The sequence below is a fragment of the Mytilus trossulus genome, chromosome 9 (assembly GCF_036588685.1).
Source record: "Mytilus trossulus isolate FHL-02 chromosome 9, PNRI_Mtr1.1.1.hap1, whole genome shotgun sequence".
Classification (NCBI taxonomy): Eukaryota; Metazoa; Mollusca; class Bivalvia; order Mytilida; family Mytilidae; genus Mytilus; species Mytilus trossulus.
The window spans coordinates 4,453,732-4,474,192 of record NC_086381.1 but is presented as its reverse complement, the minus strand read 5'-3'; the positions used below and the strand labels follow the sequence as shown (position 1 = coordinate 4,474,192).

The following is a 20,461-nucleotide window of genomic DNA, read 5'->3' as shown; positions in this document are numbered from 1 at the left end:
TGCATAAAAATTAAATACACATCTCCATTTAAATAAAAAAAAATATGCTGTTAATGATAAAATGATAGATAAATAAAAAATACCAATTAGAGATTTAGTCACTAGTTTAAACTATATAGCTTATTAAACTGATACATATTGATTCACCACTTCTCCGTGTGTGCTTATAAAATTTTCTTATTGTGACAGTTACATTGTTAAAGTTGTACCTACAAAGATGAGGTATGACAAAAGCTACTATTTGGTAACTGATATTTTAAAAAAGTTAACATATTTACACCTTTGAAGATTATGCTTATTATATTAAAGCAACAATAGGATGATACATCTCGACAGTTGTGATGTCATAACAATATCATAAAATTTTCAAAATGACAGTATTTACATAAAAATATAAGATAAAAGATGATGTGGCATGCTTGTCAATGAGACAACTCTCCGTAAGAGACCAAAAGAAATCTAAATATAATCAATTGTACTATGTTTGAATATGATACATTTTATATCAAAACATCTATTTAATTGAGTAAGGCTTTAGCTTATATCTTAATATTTTTGACAGATCTCAAAAAGAAGCTATTTTGGCAGGTTTTTTTAATTTTTAATAAAATACTAAAACATGTTTATGAACTGTAAACATATTATTTTTCTTGTTAGCGTCATCGACCGCTTGTTTTCCTTTAGCTTCGTGAACGAAATGAGAGCAACAAAGACACTTTTACGTCAAAATGAATGTTTGCCAGTGGAAAACTGATATGAGACAAACAACAATCCATTAAGAAGCAGAAAAATACAATAATTAAAAAAAAACCAAAGAACAATATTAATAATTATAATTTAAAAACAGTTTGCATGTATTATATAAAAGAAAACTCACTATCTGGTAAATAACTTATACTAAACTGTTCCATTATGCTAAATACAAATACCATCCTGAATAATCTACATGTTTCGCTATTCAAGAGTTGTTTTGAGATGTTTTGTAGTTCATCGTCAGTCGATATGCTCGTACGTATCAACATTGTGTAGATAGTGTTCCAGATAGTATTCTATCACTGTGTAACACATTTCATATTCATCCTAAAATTAAACATCAGAGTGATACAGTTATACAATAGTATACTCTAGTGAATTTAAGTCTTAAAAAGGTAATTTTGATCATTTCATTTGAAAAGACTGAACAATATATTATTCAGTGTTGTACTGTGTTTCAGTTAACTTTATGATTATAAACGGAGGTAAGTGCAGTATATTTGGGACTATTAACGTAAGTCAATACAGTAGGTACTGTTTAAAAGCTTTTTATACATTTCAGTGTGACGCTGAAGTAGACTGGTTGATCAAAATTTATGAAAAGTCTGAACATTGATCAATCCACCATTTTCTACATTTGAAAATGCCTGTACTAAGTCAGGAATATGACAGTTGTTATCCATTTGTTTAATGTGTTTATCATTTGATTTTGCCATTTGATTCGGGACTTCCCGTTTTTGAACTTTCCTCGGAGTTCAATAGTTTTCTGAATTACTTTTGACTGAACAGATTATAAACTACTGCAATCGAAGTATCTGCCCAGTACTGAATTGCCAGCAATGGATAACCCCACGCAATTTACAGCAAGACTGAAAATGACATAATGATATTTTGTAAAGTCTTATTAAAGCTTTTGAGGTGGAAAAAAAATACTGTTTGCGATCAAAAATGGTTGAATAGTGATACAAATCAATTTAATATTTTCAACAGAATACCAAAAATTGTAATGCTATGGAAAAAAGCCATTGAACTAAATCCATTTTTTTGGATAAAATATGTACAACATTAACAAGAACTCATCTGACATATCAATGATGATTATTGCATGGGAATGAGTCTTGCAGGGTCTGTTAAAACATTTCTTGTGGAGGATATTTATCTATTTGATTCAATATGCATGTGGTATTCAAGAAGGTTTTTTTCATATACGGGACACTGAAGGTTTATTCAAAAGTGAAAGCCGATTAAAAAAAATCTAAGACCACGCAATCGAATAGATCAACTAAAGAAAAGACTTAAAACCAAGTCAAAACGTGACAGATTCTGGTCACTGATATTAATTAAATACATTTTCGAGTTGGTAAATTCAGAAAAAAAGTAAAATCACAAAAATACTGAACTCAGAGGAAAATCAATTTGGAAAGTCCAAAATCACATGGCAAATTCAAATAAAAAAACGCATCAAAAACGAATGGACAAGAACTGTCATATTCCTGACTTGGTACAGGCCTTTTCAAATGTAGAAAATTGGTGGATTAAACCTGGTTCTATAGCGGTAACCCTCTCACTTTAATAACAGTCTCATCAAATTCCGTTATATTTACATGATGCGTTAAACAAACAGTCACAATTAATAAAATAGTCAAAATATGGGTACAAATAGAATCTAAAAGAGAAAAGAAAAAAGATACCAGAGGGACAGTCAAAGCATACAAGTATTTACATATACAGATATGCACTAGTTCAAACACACATATGTTCATTCGTACATTATGCAATCATGCATACGAAACTTACAAAATCCCGAAAGACATTGGTGATGTTGTGTTTGGCAGTTATTGCACTTTCTAACATATTGAAAATGCCTTCCATCTTCATTGCCCTTACTACATCTAAGCAAACGTAGAGAACTCCAGTGAACCGCAACCCGAAGGATTTGCTAAAAAAAGGAAAACAACTATATTTACTGCATTTTGAAGCAGTGGAAGTTGAATTAGTAAGACATCAATGGTATACAAATCAATATCTCTATTGTTATATTTTATTCTTCTTAATTTGTTGATATTAACCAGTCGTTAATAAATCAGTTTGAATTTATATAGCTGTCTAATTTATGTAGCAAAGTACAAATGCAATTACATTATTAAATCTAATGAATAAGCCACAACTTTTTGTTGAATATTGTCGCTCAAGAAAATATATAATTCAGAAAACCTACTATTTTAGCCTCACATGTACACTAATTTTGTTCTTTGTTAAATCAATCAAATCCAAATATTTAGAGCAGAAATGTCACATTTGTGATATAGATCGATTGAACCAAACAATGTTGGATTTGTTTGTATCGAGTTTACATTTTCAAAGTTACTTCAATGAATGAATTTATTGCATATATCATTCAGACTTTAAAAGCGTATTTATCTCAATTTATACCAATAACACAAATATAAAAACGACACGGTGATTTCTGTGTCATTTGGGCTCTTGTGAAAAGTTACCGTATTGGCAATCATACCACATCTATCTATTTTTATATGGAAGTATACTATGTATAATATTCAAACATTATAAAAGTTGAATATAGATAAAACATTCAGTTGGCAATATTATTCTTTGTCAATAAAAGAGGGCGAAAAATAACGGAGGGACAGCCTTTAGTTTTCCATGTTGTAATGTGTACTATTATTTGTTTATTTATCTTTTTCATTTTAAGCCATGGTGTTGTCAGATTTTCTTTCGATCTATGAGTTTGACTGTCCCTCTAGTATCTTTCGCCCATCATTCAATAAAATACCTGCCAAGTAAAAGAACGTTCCCTTTTCTGTCACTCACTTTATCAACCAGACAACTTAGTTCATCAACAGCGGGATACTTATCTGTATATTTTGAGTTACAACTTTTAAATATTTCAATCTGGATAGATGACCTCCTTTTCTGTAATTAACGAATTTATGTATTGATTATTAGAAAACAAATTATTTTCTGTGTCATTTGGTCTCTTGTGGAGAGCTGTCTCATTGGCAATTATATCACATCTTCAATTTTTATATTTAGCAATTAAATCTGGAACTATTATACAAACTTTTACAGTTTGAGCGTTCTTAATGAGGATACATCCAGAAAGGAAATGCGGGCTCAAACAATTTATAAAGTGTTATTTCATGTTATGATTTACGTTAAGGTGGTACCCAACACCTGCACTAAAACTAATTTGGCTCGTTTGATTTTCATAAAATTTGAACAATGTATTTACTTCAACCCTTTCAAAAAATTTGAACCAACCATTTTTTTCAGAAAAATTACACTGGTTATATAGCAGTTTGACAAACATTAATTTTTATCATTGAGAAGCTTAATATTCCCCTAACGACACAACGTAATTAAAACGTTTAGCTGATTTTACAGAGTTATCTCCCTGTAGTGTTTATGTACCACCTCAAATGTACCTTGTTGTATAACTTGAATGTAAGCAGTTGTATATTGTGATGTATTTTCTCAGCAGATTCCATATCTATCACCAAGTAATCTATTTCTATGCTTTCGTCTAATGTCGGAGACAATTCTGGTATCATTTCTCCTTTCTTTGCAAGAACAATTATATTCTGAATCTTCCTTTCATATATCATATTCCAGAAGTTTTCAATGTTGTGGAGGTTAGATATGTCAGAAATCATCAAACTATTTTCCCCATTCTTAAAATAAATATATCATTATTAATTAAACAATTTGCTCTCTAGATCTGTGATACTTAATATAATAAAAATATCGCTGATGCTAAATGTAGTTACGCTAAAGTTCTAAATATGCTCCTTAGTTGATATGATTGTGTTTCTTAATGTTTTGTAGGTGAAGAATCACTGATAATAAAATTGAAAATATGCACATTTTTCTAAAATCTTTTTAATATTTTTCAAGACTGCGGACGACCTGATACTCAATAATGAAATATACGGGACTGCATACGTTTGTACGCCTAGAATTATTTTTTCTAACAGTTTCAATCATTTCGTATACTGAACAAAAACAACAACTTTTGTAAAGACAAATTGCCCATAAAAAGCATTGAAAAAGAAATGTAAAATTGAAAATTGAATTTAACTTAATGTTGAAGATGTTAATTGTTTGACGGTTCACATAATAAATGAGTTCATTACATTTTAATACTTGTACTGATGTTTTCCGTAGCAATGATATATAAAACATAAATGAAACAATAAATAAATCCGAATGTGATACCTGAATGGTTATGATTCTATTATCATCTGGTCTTTCAAAACCTGTAAATATATCAAAGCGATGATAAATATAAATTCAGTTATGAAATGAGATTGCATTAACAAAAAAGTTTGTAATTTTGTAAAAAAAATAATTGTGTAGTGAGATTCGTGTAGCTGCATAACCTTAGCTCTGATGTTCTTATGCTATTTTTTTTTTTTATTATTTCCGGACCACAGAGCTACGGATGTTTTATAATTCAAAGCGTTTGGAATTGCGACAATGGTTCTGGTCGCACTAATTTCCAAACGGTTCGTGTAAATATGTTCTAATGTTCTGCTGTTACATCACTAAAATTAAAATTGAGAATGGAAATGGGGAATATGTCAAAGAGAAAACAACCCGACCATAGAAAAAAACAACAGCAGAAGGTCACCAACAGGTCTTCAATGTAGCGAGAAATTCCAGCAGACTGTTCATTTAAATTAAGGGTTGACCACTAACAGAAATGTTTAACTAGGTAATACTCTGCATGTGCCTATGCCAAGCCAGAATTCAGTGTTTTTTTTTTTCTTTTTTCCTTTAAAACAAATAGATAGAGTTACATCTTTCAATCTGCAGTTAAAACTTGAAAATGAAAATTTCACAATTCGAAAGCTGAAATCATCTCTTTTGTCGTAAAGTTTTGTTTTCAATCGACCCTAATCGTCGATTTCTAGATGTAAGTCAAGATACGAGGCCGACTTAATTGTATCCCTTGTCTTTAGTATGCAGTTGCTGTTGTAATGTTGCTACTTAGAAGTCAGCCTCAAAATAAAAAAGAAACAAGTCGGCAAGAAGAGGACACAGTTTGTTCCTATTGGAATGCCGACAGTTTACTATTGCACGAAGAAGTGAACCTAGATTGCATTTTTTTTAACGTTTTTGTTAATACAAAGACTCCTTGCCTTGAAGTCATAAACCTTTGCTCAGTGATCGAAGCACAAACATCATAATCGAAACATGAGATCCAACATTTTAATTAGTTTATTTTGGAGTACAACTAAAAAAAAACTGTATCAAAAGTTTTGACTTCAAGGCCTGACGTTTCTTTTGCAATCGATTTTACCTTAATGTTTCAAACAATACCAACACTTTTTAAGTAAATTACTTTCACCTTTTCAAAAGATTTTTTTTTGTTATGTTGTAGGTTTGATGATAAAAAAAACCCTCTTTGTTAGATAAATAGTATGTTTTTAGTTAGTTATGTTGTATGTTTATGATGTTATTTTGCAAAGTTCTGGATGATGGATGCCTATCATAGTCAGTTCAACATATTCTATATATAAGAAACTATGGAATGATTGCCAATGAGAAAACTCTTCACAAGACACCAAGTGACACAGGCATTATGTTTAAATATTTCGTCAATTCAAAGGAACTATCAGAAACTGTCATACAAGTGGAAAATTAAGTAAGCTCTTATCCAGGCTAACACCATTTTCTTCGGCAAGTGCTTGTACCAAGTCAATAGTATAGCTGTTTCATTGATAACATTCGATATATTAATGAATCTCCCATTTTTGAAATTGCCTTGCATGTATTTCAGTATTATGTAAAATCTTATTTACCTCTTTGGATATCGCTTTCTATATAATCGTATTCTTGAGTAGGTGAAGCCAGCATCTATTAAAATAAAATAAAAATCGTACAACTGATCGAGCACTGTGTTTTGAATTACAATAAAATCGAGAACGGATATTGGGAATGTGTCAAAGGCACAACTTCCCGACACTATAGCCAAAGGGTCTTCAACACAGGGGGAAATTCCGCACCTTGAGTCGTGCTTCATTTGGCCCCTAAACGAAATTGTGTTGCAGTTCAGTGAAAATTGACGTGACAATAATCTTTTAAACATACAAATGAAATAACATTGCAAACAATAAAAGACTAACATAGGCAAGAAGTTCATGACTTGCGGCAGACGTAATTATTCGGTGTGATTAATTTTTTTTTGTGGGATCTCAACCCTTTCCATCATCTCTAGCCAATTTGGAATAATCAAACAATAGAAATATTATCAATACATGTTTATTCCCCGTCTCGACATAACTTCGAAAACCTATGCCATACATCTGGTGAAATATGGAAACAGTTTGCTTTAATCTTTAATCTTTAGAAAAATACTTTTTTAAAACATATATTGAAATACATTCACCTGAAATTCAGCAATCAATCTTGGTTGAAGAAGGTCCTTCTTCTTTAAATTGTTTTTCAGTTCAGAGACATCATATCTCTCCAGCATTCCTTTTGTCGTACAATAGTCCTTTGAAATAAGATAACTAGTAAAGATCTGATATGTGTTGATATTTAATTGACAAATCTTTCATTTTTCGTAATTATTTATTTTCAAACAAATAACAATTGTACAGACATGTAATAATTAGTTCTAAGTATGTCTTTTAATTATTTAAAATGAACAATATGAATTCTAATAAAAACGGGTATTACCTACTCTCCTCTCATTTCGTAGGGCTCTTTTAGGATAAAATTAATAATGAAGATCACAGTTTTATTGATTCCCTTGTGTGTGTATTGTTAAACCATAGTACACTCTTAACGTCATTCAATGTCTTACAGAATGTACAGTTTTTTTAAAAGTCTATTTTAGAGATGAGGCTGCGTAAATAGTACCAGGATTATAATTTTATACGAAAGACGCGCGTTTTGTCTACATAAGACTCATCAGTGACGCTCAGATCAAAATAGTTAAAAAGCCAAACAAATACAAAGTTGAAGAACATTGAGGACCCAAAATTCCAAAAAAATTGTGCCAAATACGGCTAAGGTTATCTACTCCTGGGGTAAGAAAATCCTTAGTTTTTCGAAAAATTCAAAGTTTTGTAAACAGAAAATTTATAAAAATGACCATATAATTGATATCCATGTCAACACCGAAGTACTGACTACTGGGCTGGTGGTACCATCGGGACGAAACGTCCACCAGCAGTGGCATCGACCCAGTGGTGTAAATAGCTATCAAAAGTAAAATTGGGGTCAATTTGAAAAGTTCAACACAATCATTTATGTCATAGAGTTTGGCAGTAAAACTTAGTCATTTGGACCAAAATTTACTTCTATTTCTGTTAATGTCAGCAAACTTTGTGACACAAAACTCAGACGTTATATGTATTGACATATATTCAGATTATTGTCTTTAGTACATATACAACAGAAGAGAATCATTTTTACAATGCAATATCAAATTTTCTCTTAGCTTTATCTTAAACAACAAACGTCGTTTTATTTTAAAAAAAATAGCTGCATTAAACTGTATAAGCCGTTTGACATTTATGTGAAGTTGAAGTGAATCTGTTTAAACTCCAATGAGTAAAAGAAGCTTACATATCCAGTATTTGTGGCATCTATGTTGACTTCTTCTTGTGAATTGTAGTATACATAGTGATCACGTGTATTCCCGTATCTATGATTTTCGTCTTAAGAACAAAATAAAAACAAGATTGAACAAGGAGAATAATGATAGGATAAAACTATCAGGAACTTACATCTGCCGGCAGCAGTTTTTGACCGAAACATATAAGTGTAGATGAAATGTATATGCATTCTATCTTTACAGATTACAGTTCGTGATAATGAGTAGTATTCAGAATAAAGACACAATCGATCTTCTACCTTGAATTGGTAGCAAACAGTGACAATTGGCGCTTGTTTAAACAGTTAAATCAGCTGCATTAGTATTATCTGTACTAAGTCAGGTAGCTGTTCATCAGTGGTGGTTATTTTGTTGGTTTGTTTCACCCATAGCAATTTCTCGTTTTTTATATTGATTATATCGTTGGTTTTTCTGTTTGAATTATTTTACAATAGTTTAACTAGGGATCCCTTATAGCTTTCAGTTCGGTGTCAGTCAATGCTCGTGATACCATTACATTGACCTTTAATTGTTACTTTTTACACTTTGTGACTCGGAATGAGAATTTTCTCTTTGGCGCTCATACCACATCTTCTTAATAAAATTGTAGCCTTGTAGCCTTTTATAAAATCACGCAATTAATACCATATTTGCATTCATAAACTGGTTCATGTTAATCCTGTTATTTATTTTAATTCCTCCTGAGATTGACCATGCTTAAGAATAGACACACGAATCGATATAAACTGTTTGCTCTATTAATTGAGATTCTCTGGAGTCCCTTATTACAATTAAATCACTGATTTCAACTTATTACAAAATCTTAAACTGTTACTGGAGATCTATTTAAGGGAATGAAACCAATATCTGTAATAGTATGGTCAGAAATTACAGACATAAAACAGACGATAGTGTTCATCATTTTCATAAATTGAAGATATTCAATGAGATTTTAAATATGGTAGCATGTTGCTACTGCTTGTGATATGACATAATTTTTTCAAGTATATAGAGATAACCTGTTCTCATGTCCCGTTCTTCATAATAAGATTGACTAGTATGATCCTGTTTCCTGCAAATATAGAAATATACGTAATATTACAAAAATACAACACTCATAATAGTAAAACTTATTTGTATTTTAGCTAAACCTTTTGGTCATCTCATATATTATGAAGCTTGTCACAAATTACCTTTCACCTTGTTGTTTAATATTAGCTTTCCCTTTCTCTCTTATTGTTACATGAAGAAGTGTTCCATTAAAATCATTCAAAAGAATGTCATTATACGAACAAGCCGTGGGATAAACTTTTTTGTTAGATCTGGATCATCCTTTTTCACTTACGATAGGTGATGTATATTCAAAGAGGTTCACTGAAACACATATAAAAAACTTAATTCATGAAATCCGGAAACAAGACAATAAAGACGAATGTTTTGAACCATAATGATATAGCGCATCAAAGATTGCTAGTCGTAACGCATGATCGAAATTCTTGACCAGCTGATTCTTGACCAGTTGATATGATTTCATCGTTCCTCGTATAGCGAGTTTTGTACTAAACAAACAAATCACTTGTATTGTGAGATATCTTCTAGTAATGGTGAGTTTTGTGTTTTCATTCACACAAGTTTTATTTACATAAACGCTAGTTATGTTTGGGCCCTTTTATATAAAAAAGGAAGATGTGGTATGATTGCCAATATGACAACTCTCTACATGACACCAAATTATACAGAAATAAACAACTATAGTTCACCGTACGGTCTTCAACAATGGGCAAAGCCCATACCGCATAGTCAGCTATAAAAGGCCTAAAAGGACAAATGTAAAGAGAATAAAGCATCAACAACTTATGCGGTTCTTGAATTTTAGACACCTGCGTACCCATTGAACATCGTTGTTTCTGAATGCGATTCTGAATTCATCATTGAAAAGCATTGATCCATTTAAACAAAGTGTTTAGTTCTGGTTTAGACATTTTAAAGGCCTAGTCCTCAACTGCATTCATCAATAACCCGATGTTGTGGATGGGCTAAGTATTTCTATATGTTGTACTCTTGGCTAACAACTCTCTTTGCACAGGCAGCCAGTAATAACATGACCAGCTGGACTATAAGTGTATTTAAAAATGCACATAAGCAATCCGGATGTTTGAATTTCCCATATTTGAGATTGAAGGCATTACCAACTCACAGGTGGAAAATCATGAATGCAATAGTAGGGTGTAAGTACTAGAAATTACAGATGTAGCTTTAAGTGTTATTTTTGAGGTAATCGAGTATAGTTTTTTTGGACAGATTTCTTTTGGAAAGTATTGTTAATATTGATAGCATGCTTAACCTTTTTTTACGAACCTTACTCTATAAAGTACATTTTCCTTGTCTCTGGATGTACTTGATTCAGGTTAGCGATATCCATGAATAAAGACAGTGATGTCTATCAACTAATTGACAATACTACATCTACGACTAGACAAAATACCTACACCACCAATTTTGTTCCCAACGCTCTAATCCAAAAGTTTTCTCTCTTGTAAACAATATAAGGTCATTTGTTGAAAAAATAGTTGTCTCTATAATCTGGACGGCCATTGAAACAAATAGAAAGGTCAGGATTATTAAAAGTTTTATAGAGAAATTTGTTCTTAATGTGATCATTAACATTACACTGATGTTTGTATATCCTTAAAGTGAGTCTTTGTCGAGTTTTTCCGACATCAATCAATGAACAAAGTCGTTTTCAATACATCATTTAAGAGGATCGTGGGGACGACTTATACAACCGGTGCTGGTGTGCCTTTTGCACCTTCCGATTTTAACATTGTTATCCTGGGAGACCTGTCATCAGGTAAATGTGTATCTATTCATGCGGTTATGCTACCAAATTGGTAGACAACTCGCGGACACTACTGTTCTAAAGCAGAAATTCCGATCTGGTGGCAAAAATGTAGGCAGCAGTAGTAAACAGCTGTTCAATTGAAAAAGATCAGCGAAAACAAATCCTGGTGAAAAACATAACCCGAGGAAAACCTCATGATGCTGATCTGCGAGCAACTTATTGAACGAAACTGTTCAGATTACTTATAAGCTTACCTATTTGTAAGTATAACAACTATTACTGCTATAACATGTAGAATCCCAATTACTGTTCCAAAAATTATCAGTATTGTATCCATCTGCGATGTCTTTGTTTTTTCTAAAGAAAATAATAAGTCGTAATAAATGTAAATTTTTTTAATTAGGTTGACAATATTACTCAGTATAGTATTATCATCCAGATTAACAAGAATACGACATTGAAATATAGGGAAACCAAATAATTTGGACTTATATTTCAAAAGTAAGCTTGCCAACGTATTTTCAAAGGTTAAGACTATGTACTTTTTGTCCATGGCAACAGACATATGTGATTTCTTCAATACTATACAAAATAGTTATCAAAGGTACCAGGATTATTAAAGCCAAACAAGTACAAAGTTGAAGAGCATTGAGGGTCCAAAATTCCAAAAAGTTATGCCAAATACGGCTAAGGTATTCTATGCCTTCGATCAGAAAATCCTTAGTTTGTTTTAAAGATTCAAAATTTGTTAAACAGGAAATTTATAAAAATGACCACATTATTGATATTCATGTTTTGACAACTAGGCTAACACTTACAAATTTCACCTGCAAATCTTCTTTTTGATATTCTGAAGCGAACAAAAAGGCTTAAATTGATATCAATGATTGACACCGAAAAAGGATATAACGCCGTACAGAAAGGGTCTATAAGTAAAGTCGAACTTTGCATTTTTATTTTCCATGAAATAAAAGTGACTGTACCTATTACTGTGACGTTTCTCATATCACCAATCAAACCAAGGGAAACAGATGGTTCGCCTTAAATATAAAAAGCATACGTTGGTGTCGATACAAATAAATATGATATTACATCTAGTTGATCATAAGAGGGCAGTTCATATCTACCTATGCTTACTTTAGTATACATTTATAGTTCATAAAAAATTACAATCCAGTTTCAAAGCATGAGTTAAAGTAAGCAGTAGTTAACCAATTTTACAATAACAAAAATCAATTTAAAAGATACAAGTAACGGTAAATAAGTAAACACCAGAAACTTACGGGAACGTATTAACTCCAAAAGGAGCACGGCCGAATGTGATGATCGCCTCCTGGTACTTATAAACAAAGAGAACGACATACATACAACTACTATAATATACAACATCAGCAAAAACTTTACTAACTCGAGAGTTTTGGAGTATCGTTTAATTTAAGTGTTTAAAACCAGATTAAAATAAAAACAAAGCCATATCTTTTGGTCCATTTGCTATTGGCTTTAATCGTTGATAACAAATATGGCCGTATCTACGATGTCACCAAGGATTAACGAGTTGATAAACAGTCCCTTCATTTCCAATTAGTCTTCGTACAACATCTATTAATTATGCATACAGAAAAACAACATTTACTGTTTGAAACAGCATCTACATGTAATTTTTACAACTTTAAAAGAGGCAACCATTGTGCGGATGACACATTGTCAATTGACTCGTTAGATTAAACAACCAACCATTTTTTTCTTTAAATGTCCTGTACCTTGTCAGAAAAATGGCCATTGTTATATTGCAGTTCTTTTCTGTGTGTTTTACAAAAAAAGTAAAATCACAAAAATACTGAACTCAGAGGAAAATCAATCTGGAAAGTCCACAATCACATGGCAAAATCAAAAATAAAAAATAAAACGCATCAAAAACGAATGGACAAGAACTGTCATATTCCTGACTTGGTACAGGCATTTTCAAATGTAGAAAATGGTGGATTAAACCTGGTTCTATAGCGCTAACCCTCTCACTTTAATAACAGTCTCATCAAATTCCGTTACATTTACATGATGCGTTAAATAAACAGTCACAATCAATAAAATAGTCAAAATATGGGAACATCAGTCATCATCGTATAACAATTTAACAGGACACAACAACATCTACTATCTACGAACACATGGATTGATTTGAGTGTCTGACGTCAGAAAAATTATATACGTCACATAAATTTGTCGTTCAATGTGCATACAATAGTTATCAAAAGTACCTGGATTATAAACAATTTTAAATTTTACATAGGCAATGAGCGCAGACAGGGTTAAAAAATCAAAAGTATGTAAGAATAAATTACAGAAATCAAACTAGTCCAAAAGTTATACATAGAATTTATGAGAATCCAAAACTTTTTAAAGGAACAATTTAACAGGACACAAAAACCTATCCACGAACACATGGATCTACTTGAGTGTCCGACGTCAGAAAAATTATATACGTCACATAAATTTGTCGTTCAATGTGCATACAAACAATTTTAAAATTTACATAGGCAATGTAAACATACAGGGTTAAAAAATCAAAAGTATGTAAGAATAAATTACAGAAATAGACCGAGATTCAAACTAGTCCAAAATTTTACATAGAATATATGAGAATCCAAAACTTTTTAAAGGGAACAATTTAACAGGACACAATAACATCTACTGTCGAAGAACACATGGATTGATTTGAGTGTCTGACGTTAGAAAAATTATATACGTCACATAAATTTGTTTTCAATGTGCATACAAACAATTTTAAAAATTTTTCATAGGCAATGTACGCATACAGAGTAAAAAAAATCAAAAGTATGTAAGAATAAATTACAGAAATAGACCGAGATTCAAACTAGTTCAAAAGTTATACATAGAATTTATGAGAATCCAAAAATTGTCAATTCCACTACGCCATTGATTGATTTTGACGTTTGTGGTTAAACGTATAAAGTAATTCATAATAGAAATATATCATAATGACATATTATAGACAAATATCATACTGACGGGATCTTTTAAAGTACAGAGTCACGTTATAAGCACAAAAGAAATACAAAGAGTCACATATACAAAACAAATCACCAAAAAATGAAAGCCAATACAAACACATTGACGAGATGTATAAGTACCGAGCCACGTCAAACGGATATCACATAAAACCATTAAACAGTAAAAGTAATCTTAATAATAGAACAAAAACAAATAAAAGAACAATAAAACATGTTGTTAAGATGATACACAACATCAGTACGTAGAATCTATACATCAAGACCATCGTGTATTATTTGAGAAGTTGATACGGAATATTTATCAACAAGGTCTTGGTACCTTCCGATGAACTTTTTTAGAAAAAGGACGAGACGTTCTTTGACATACTCCTGGTTCATCAACTTTCTACTTAGACACTGATGACGTTTTACAAAGTCTGAGTAGGAGCTGCAAGCTCTTGAATATCGAATAAGTTGGGAAATATATATCCCATATGCAGGTGAAGTTGGTATATTGCTACTAAGGTGGGGGAAATTTATAATTTCGAAATTAAAATCGTCTCGTTTGTCATAGATTCTGGTACTGAGATGACTGTGTAAGTCAAATTCGAGATATAAGTCTAAAAATGAGGCGGAGGAAGCCGTGTCTGTTGTTTCTTTTATCTCGAGTTCTGGGGGATATATTAATGAAACCCAATCAGAAAAGTTCGGATTGTTTAAGGAAAGAACATCATCAATATATCTGAAAGTGAAATTAAATAATCTGGCTTCTTTGATCCTCTTGTTTTTGACAAGTGTCTGGAGGAACTCCGATTCATATGAAAATAAGAAGAGGTCGGCAAGAAAAGGCGCACAGTTTGTTCCCATAGGAATGCCGACAACTTGTTGGAAAAGTCTACCTCCAAACTCAACAAATATGTTGTCGATAAGAAACTCCAGCATACTGACTACTTGTTCTTCTGTGTAGCATGATTTACCTTTTTGTTTGTCACTATTAACGAAATATGCTTTATGAAATCCCAAAGTAATAAATTTATAGCGTATGCTACCATTTTTATGTTGAAAGGCATTGTGGATAATTTCTTTTAGGCGATTTTTCAATTTTACATGGGGAATGGTGGTATACAGGGTTGAAAAATCAAAAGTTTTGATGGAACTTATTTCAGAAAGAGACCGAGATTTAAGTGTTGTGTATTTGTTGTGTCGTAGTTCTTCTCTCGTATTTAATGCGTTTCCCTTAGTTTTAGTTTGTAACCCTGCTTTGGTTTTTTTCTTAATCGGTGTGATGAATTTTGAACAACAATATACTACTCTTGCTTTTATTTATAGTGTCATTACGATTGTTATATGTAAGTCAAACGCTGTATTTTAAAAGACAAATGTATCTACCAGCTAGTTGGCATTATATTATCTTCTTTTATGATTTTAGTCAAATTGTTTTTCAAAAAGTTCAAAAAAATGTAAAACAAATCAAATTAATAATTCGTGGATTGGCATAAAAACAGAGGTTGCTGACTAATAATTCAAGTTTTTTTTAAGTTATAAATTTTAAAGATCCATTACTGTGAATATAATTGTTACGATTTGTTGTTTAAATATATAAAAATTAGGTTCTGAAGCGAGATAGTGTCTCAAATACGTTTTCAGGGCAAAATAGTCAACTTAAATGCGAATGTAAAGTTGAAGTCGAATTTCTCTTTTCGATGCATTTATTGCCCATGTTTATGTTTTTACTTAAAAGCTATCGCCCAAGATGGGGAAGGGGTAGAGATTCAAAATAAACAATCTTTTATTTGTTTGTTGATTTTGTTAGGTTGTATTTATGCTTATGCCTCGTTGGCAATATAATTGAATTTGATGCGATTGTCATACAAGTGAGAGGTTAAGGTCGCTTTACAACCATTTTCAACACAATGCAATGCCTGTTATAAGTCAGGAATATGACAGTTGTTATCCATTTGTTTGATGTGTATGAGCTTTTGATATTGTCATTTGATTAGGGACTTTCCGTTTTGAATTTTCCTTGGAGTTCAGTATTTTTATGATTTTACTTTTCATCATAATAATGCAATATTGTAAAATTATTTATAATAATAGCCTGAATTTTTCCAAGCATATACCTAAGTAAACTCTTTACCGAATAAATAGTTCATATAATTTTTTTAGTCGACACTCAACCTGTTTCAACCGAACAATATCATGGTTTATGTTTTCATATCAGCGTCATTGTTTGTGATCTCTGTTTTGAAACATCATCAGATAATAGCTGGTAAAAAAATCCAATCCCCTAAAAACGTAATGAAAATATTTCGCCATCTCTTTCAATTTAACGTATAATATTTTTTTTTCTTTCTCGAAATTTTTTGAATAACAATAAATGATGTAAGTAGAAATTCTTCATAATTAATGTCAGCTCAAAAGAAGGCTAAAAAAAATAAGATTAGTATTTAGTAACAGAATTATTTATAGTGAAAAACATAGTATCCTCCTTTAGGTTCAGGCACTGGCTATAGTTTATATTTACTTACCAGCTGAATAATACAAACTTGTAAAACTGAAGATGATGATTGTTTTCAACATTCTCTCAATCTCTTCATCTGCTAAAACCAACAAGGAAGTCGAGGAGGTTCAATGTAATAAAAATAAGGACATTTGATATATTTATTTGTGTTATATCATTGTGAAATTTGTGTATCAAATTTATCAGGTAAGGCTCTATTTCATTGTTTATATGTTCATTATATACATCCCTAGAGTATCATCCCGAGTTAAGTGAAGTCGTTTATTTTTTGTACAACACATTAACATTTATCCTTACAATAAAAAGTCAAACTAACGTTATTTGTAAGAAAAGGAAGAGCGAGGACAAGATTATGTTCTTTGTCGTATCAGATATAATATTTATATACATGTGCTGCTGGTATGTTGTTACATAGAAATGGAAAGTTCACAATTATGAAGTTATAATCGTCTCTTTTGTCGTAAATTTTTGTTTAAATGTCTTTTGTTTAGTCAATTATTCAATATTCAAGGCGGACTTAACTGTTTATGTTGTATCTTGCCGACTTTTTTCTTCTTACTATGAGACTGACTGCATACAGGAACTTCTTAGGAAGAAAGATAAGAAGTTAGCAATATCCTTTAACTTTACTTTCCGCTATATAGATGATGTTCTCTCACTAAATAATTCAAAATGTGTGACTATGTTGAACGCATCTATCCAATCAAACTAGAGATGAAGGATACAACAGATACAGTTTAGTCGGCCACATATCCTGACTCACATCTAGAAATAGACTACGAGGGTCGGTTGAAGACAAGACTTTACGACAAAAGAGATTATTTCAGCTTTCCAATTGTGAATTTTCTATTTCTAAGTAGCAACATTCCAGCAGCACCTGCATACGGGGTATATATCTCCCAATTGATACGATATTCCCGTGCTTGCATTTCCTATCATGATTTTCTTGATAGAGGGTTACTGCTCACAAGGAAGCTATTAAACCAAGATTTCCAAATGGTGAAGTTGAAATCATCCCTTCGTAAATTTTACGGACGCCATCACGAGTTGGATGACCGTTATAGAATTACCGTTTCACAAATGATATCGGATATGTTCCTTACGTCGTAACTACAATCCCCTTCCCTTTCATGAATTTGACCTACCGAATTAGACTATTTACCGGATTTGTAATCACATAAGCAACGCGACGGGTGTCGCATGTGGAGCAGGATCTACTTACCCTTCCGGAGCACCTGAGATCACCCCCAGTTTTTGGTGGGGTTCGTGTTGTTTATTATTTAGTTTTCTATGTTGTGTCACGTGTACTATTGTTTTTCTGTTTGTCATTTTCATTTTTAGCCATGACGTTGTCAGTTTGTTTTAGATTTATGAGTTTGACTGTCCCTTTGGTATATTTCGTCCCTCTTTTGGAAGGTTCGTGTTACTTATGTTTTGGCATGTGTACTTTTGTTTTGTTTTTTTTGTTTTTTTTTCCATCATGGCGTTGTCGGTTTGTTTTCGATTTATGAGTTTGAGTCTGGTATTTTTCGTCCCTCTTCGGACGCATGAAATAATTAAACGTGTAGAATTCAGTTTTTTTAAAGTCAAGTTCGATTTGATATATGCGCTCAACATTAGTCACGAAACTTTGAAATATCAAGGTAGAGGGCATCAATTTTATAGCTAAAACTGTGGAGAAACGATAATGCCTTCTTCTTTTCATTATTCACAATACGCTCATATATGAAGTCTGATATGGATAAAGGAACGAGTCGACAAGAGGAAGAGTTTCAACGGGAATGCCGGTTTTATTTTGGTTGAAAAAACAAAAAATCATCCTCTAAAAGTAACAAATATGTTGTCAGTTTAAAAAATCACTCACCTTAATAATGCAATTTTTTCAGAAAATGTTTGTTTGAATCATTGAAGCTATTTTATGCCTCAAAATTTAATTCAGATACTTTGTTATTCTATTAATGTATAGCCCGATCGTTCTTAAAACTATGGCATTTACTCAAGTTTATTAATTATATACTTTTGGATGTCAATGCTTCAGGGAGATACACTTTTGACACGGTTTCTAAATTGGCCGTAAAATCCTTATTTAGTATAAACCATTTAAAAACGTGTAACAGATTTGAGTTTATATAGCCCTTGTCTTTTCTGTAGTTAGTATTATGTATTCAAAGTTATATTAATAGTGAAAAAAAACATCTTAAACCCCGAGCCTCCTTTTTGATCAAGCACTTGCTATAGTTTATATTTACTTACCAGCTGAAAAAAACAATCTAGTCAAACAGAAGATGATGATTGTTTTCAACATTCTATCAATGTCTTCATCCGCTAGAACCAACAAGGAAGTCGATGAGGTTTAATGTAATAAAAATATGGACATTTGATATATTTATTTGTGTTTTATTATTGTGTTTGTGTATCAAATTTATCAGGTAAGGCTCCATTTAATTGTTTATATGTTTATATATACTACCACTAGAATATCATCCCGAGATAAGTGAAGTCTCAATTATAATACTTGGTGTACAAATTAACATATATCCTTACAATAAGCAGTCAAACTAATGTTATTTGTAAGAAAAGGAAGAGCGAGGACAGGATAGCTATTAATTGCAATGGTGTATGCTGTTCAAATTAAAAAGTATAAAAAAGAACCGGAAATTTAAGATAGTTTATAAATGCAGAAAAAAACAAAAAATCAAAAGTTATCAATAAACGGAACGAGTGGAACTGTAAAGTTCACAAATCTCATACCAACAGAAATAACTCGTATATGTTTGTACCTCAGAATATTTGTTTTTCTATATACCTTTAATATACCTTAATATATTAAGGTATCTGAGACAAGAGCTTGTGATTTGTATGAAGAAAATAGGTAAACACTTCATAAAGTATTGAATGTAAATTAGAATGTATTATTAAAAAAAATATTTTTTATTTAAGAATTCTGAATACAAATTTTGTGCAACTGAAACTAGTAGCGCACCAGATCAGAGACTAACATCTCTACTAGAAGTCACACAGCAAGGAATTGTGTTGTTGTATTTAAATTTTGAACTTGTTGCCTTTTGTTGGCTGTTGTTCGTGTGATTCTTTGTGTTCTCAAATTTATTTATATTGTAGTCCTGTGGTGTTGTGCTGTCATTTTGATGTTATATTTTACATGACCATAAAAGTGCCACAAAACCAGGTTCAACACACCATGTTTTCCTTTAAAAACGTCATGTACCAAGTCAGGAGTATAGCCATTGTTTTATTATACTTAGTTTCTGTGTGTTTTACATTTTAACGTTGCGTCGTTTGTTTTCATTTATTTTTTAGTGTAAATTCATATTGCAATAAGACGTGTCACGGTACTTGTCTATCCCAAATAACTGTATTTGGTTTTGATGTTATATTTGTTATTCTCGTGGGACTATGTCTGATGCTCGGTCCGTTTCTGTGTGTGTTACATTTTAGTGTTATGTCGTTGTTTTTCTCTTATATTAAATGCGTTTCCCTCGGTTTTAGTTTGTAACCCCGATTTTGTTTTTTGTTTATGGATTTATGAGTTTTGAGCAGCGATATACTACTGTTGCCTTTATTTACCTATCAACAGTGAACAAAACAAGACGCTCAAAAACTGTCAAAGAACAGAGTAAGTTATCAAGAATTCATTGATAGTATAACCGACTTTTTTTTTAAAGATTTTTACAGAAAGACATTTATTATAT

The 20,461-nt window shown here is 31.6% G+C and overlaps 1 protein-coding gene across 1 annotated transcript; it reads right to left on the bottom strand.

The window, feature by feature from the left end:
- Nucleotides 1–489: 489 nt before the first annotated feature.
- LOC134684999 (receptor-type tyrosine-protein phosphatase alpha-like) lies at nt 490–19,091 on the bottom strand. Its single transcript, XM_063544332.1, has 13 exons — nt 19,005–19,091; nt 16,759–16,830; nt 12,206–12,262; nt 11,477–11,579; nt 9,400–9,452; nt 8,353–8,444; nt 7,166–7,273; nt 6,579–6,633; nt 4,990–5,030; nt 4,200–4,445; nt 3,548–3,687; nt 2,551–2,692; nt 490–1,080 (listed from the first exon to the last, which is right to left on the bottom strand). Exons 1-13 carry the CDS (start codon nt 19,054–19,056, stop codon nt 994–996), a joined length of 1,248 nt encoding a protein of 415 aa, XP_063400402.1. The 5' UTR covers nt 19,057–19,091; the 3' UTR covers nt 490–993.
- Between the last annotated feature and the right edge of the window lie 1,370 nt (nt 19,092–20,461).